The sequence below is a fragment of the Bison bison genome, unplaced genomic scaffold, assembly GCF_000754665.1.
Source record: "Bison bison bison isolate TAMUID 2011002044 unplaced genomic scaffold, Bison_UMD1.0 scf7180017864146, whole genome shotgun sequence".
Lineage (NCBI taxonomy): Eukaryota > Metazoa > Chordata > Mammalia > Artiodactyla > Bovidae > Bison > Bison bison.
In genome coordinates, this window is record NW_011494718.1 from 10,318,290 (window position 1) to 10,320,195 (window position 1,906).

The 1,906-nt window shown below is 61.5% G+C and overlaps 1 protein-coding gene across 2 annotated transcripts in view; it reads right to left on the bottom strand.

Moving 5' to 3' along the window:
• RORA (RAR-related orphan receptor A) overlaps window positions 1-1,900 on the bottom strand; it is a 111,051-nt gene extending 109,151 nt beyond the window's left edge. For both annotated transcript variants that reach the window (XR_825345.1, XM_010840780.1), the window contains exon 1: window positions 1,803-1,900. Coding sequence is in view for 1 of the 2 variants with exons in the window: in XM_010840780.1 (XP_010839082.1) it covers window positions 1,803-1,833 (31 nt within the window). In the remaining variant the exon portion in view is untranslated. The remainder of the gene's footprint in view (window positions 1-1,802) is intronic.
• Window positions 1,901-1,906: the final 6 nt, after the last annotated feature.

Here is a 1,906-nt window from a genome sequence, read left to right on the forward strand (position 1 = left end):
AAGCCGTAAAAAAAAAAAAAAAAAAAAAAGGAGGAAAATGTCTTAACTACAAAGGCTGTCTGAATCGTTTTACAGGATTAATGAACTGCAGGAAATAGCATAAAAGTTTTTTTGAGAGGGAGGGGAGGAGCATACACTTCTACAAAAAAAGTCGGTAAGAAAATCTTAAAATCATTTTGGGAAGGAAAAAAAAACAACTTCAGGCTTAAGAACGTGGATCACAGGGAGGTCTCCTCCCTTTTCCTTTATCTGATGCATATTCTAAAAATGATTAAATTCCATTTCCCTCAAACCACCGGGGAAAGGACAAAAATTTTGCTCTGGGCACGTCGGATAAGCAGATTTCATCTCAAGCAGCTCATCTTAGCGTCCAGTACGTTTCGGCCTGTTAATAATTAATAAAAGAAATGCCACCCAATCTCTAGTGAAGAAAGGCAAAGCTCGGTGATCCGAAAGTAAACCTAGGCCAGATACCGAACCTGTTTCCTTCATCCAGGATTGCAACAAAACCTCCACCTTAGCAAACGTTTAACGAGCGCCCCGCGCCCGCTCTGATGGGCAGACCCCGCAGGACCGTCTAGGTCTGAGAAACTGCGGCGCGTTAAGGGAGCCCGGTCCGCGGCAAACAGATGGGGCTCTAAATCCCCGCCCCCAACAGCCGGGTCTGCGAAGCCACTCGGGCAGATTAACCACCCCGAAGAACCTGCTGGCGCACAAGCGGGCGGCGGGGTGCGAGCTGAGTTTCTCTCGGGCTGTTGGCTTGTCTCGGCTTCTCCCGACCGCGCAGGCGACTTCCTGCACACCTCCAAACTTTGGCTTTCTCATTAGAAACTTCCCTGACTTGCCACGGTTTCTTTCCTCCTCACCTAGGGGGACCTGAAGCCAGTCCGGTCTCCAGCTAGTCCCCCCTGCCATCCGGCCACCAGCCCGGCTAAGGACTTCTGATCAGGGCCGGCGGCCGGGCGAGGAGGCTCGACGGAGTCTTGACCACGACTAATCTGCGCCCGCCGGCTCCTCGCCGCCGTCTAACCTCCACTACTGCCCGCGAATCCTGTGGGGGGTGAAGTTGCTTCCCCACATCCATTCACAACCCAAAAGTATCAAGTCGGGGTGCGCTGCGGCTGCGGGCGGCCCCCGAGGGAACCTTGGCACGTTCCAGAAGCCCGTCTCGCTAGGGCCTGGGCGCTTTCGGAAGTGGCCGGGGCGGGCACGCAGCGCAGACCGGCCGCATGTTCCCCCCGGCGGCCGCCGGGCGCTCGGGGCTGCCGGGCCGCAGAGGAGGGGAGGGCCCAAGGCCCGGGGCGCTGACCAGTCCCCAGGGATGACACCGCACCCGCGCGCACGCTCGGCCGGGCCTGGCCGCGGCGCTTTCCCTACGCAGGCCAGAGCTGTCCGGGGTGCGGGCCCTGGGGACCCGTCGCGGGCGCCCCCGGCTTCCTCCTAGCTCCTCAGACCCTCCCCTCCCTGCCAGAAGCGCGGCGACTCCCAGCAAACTTTCTTCCGGGAGCCCCGCCGGGTGCCAGGAGGACCCGGGCGACTGACAGGAGCCAGAGGGGACAGAAGTTGGGGGGAGGGGGCGTCCAGCCCCTGCGCCTTTGCCCCGAGAGGAGGCAGGCAGATCCCGTGACCCGGCTCGGGGGGCGCCGCTGCAGGGGCCCAAAAAACCCTGGCGGGGTTCCCGCGGCCAGCCCCGGGCAGTACGTGCGCTCGAGCAGGCGCGCCCACCCCTCCCCCTGCACGCCCGCCTCCCCGCCCCCCGGAGCAGCCAGCCCACCCGGCCCCGGTGGGGCGCCCGGGCTCACCTTTCATCGCTGCGATCACAAAATACATCATTTAAGCCGCGGTGAGGAGAGCGCAGGGAGAGCGGATGGTCCGACCCCGGAGCCCCCTCTGCCGCCGCCGCGCC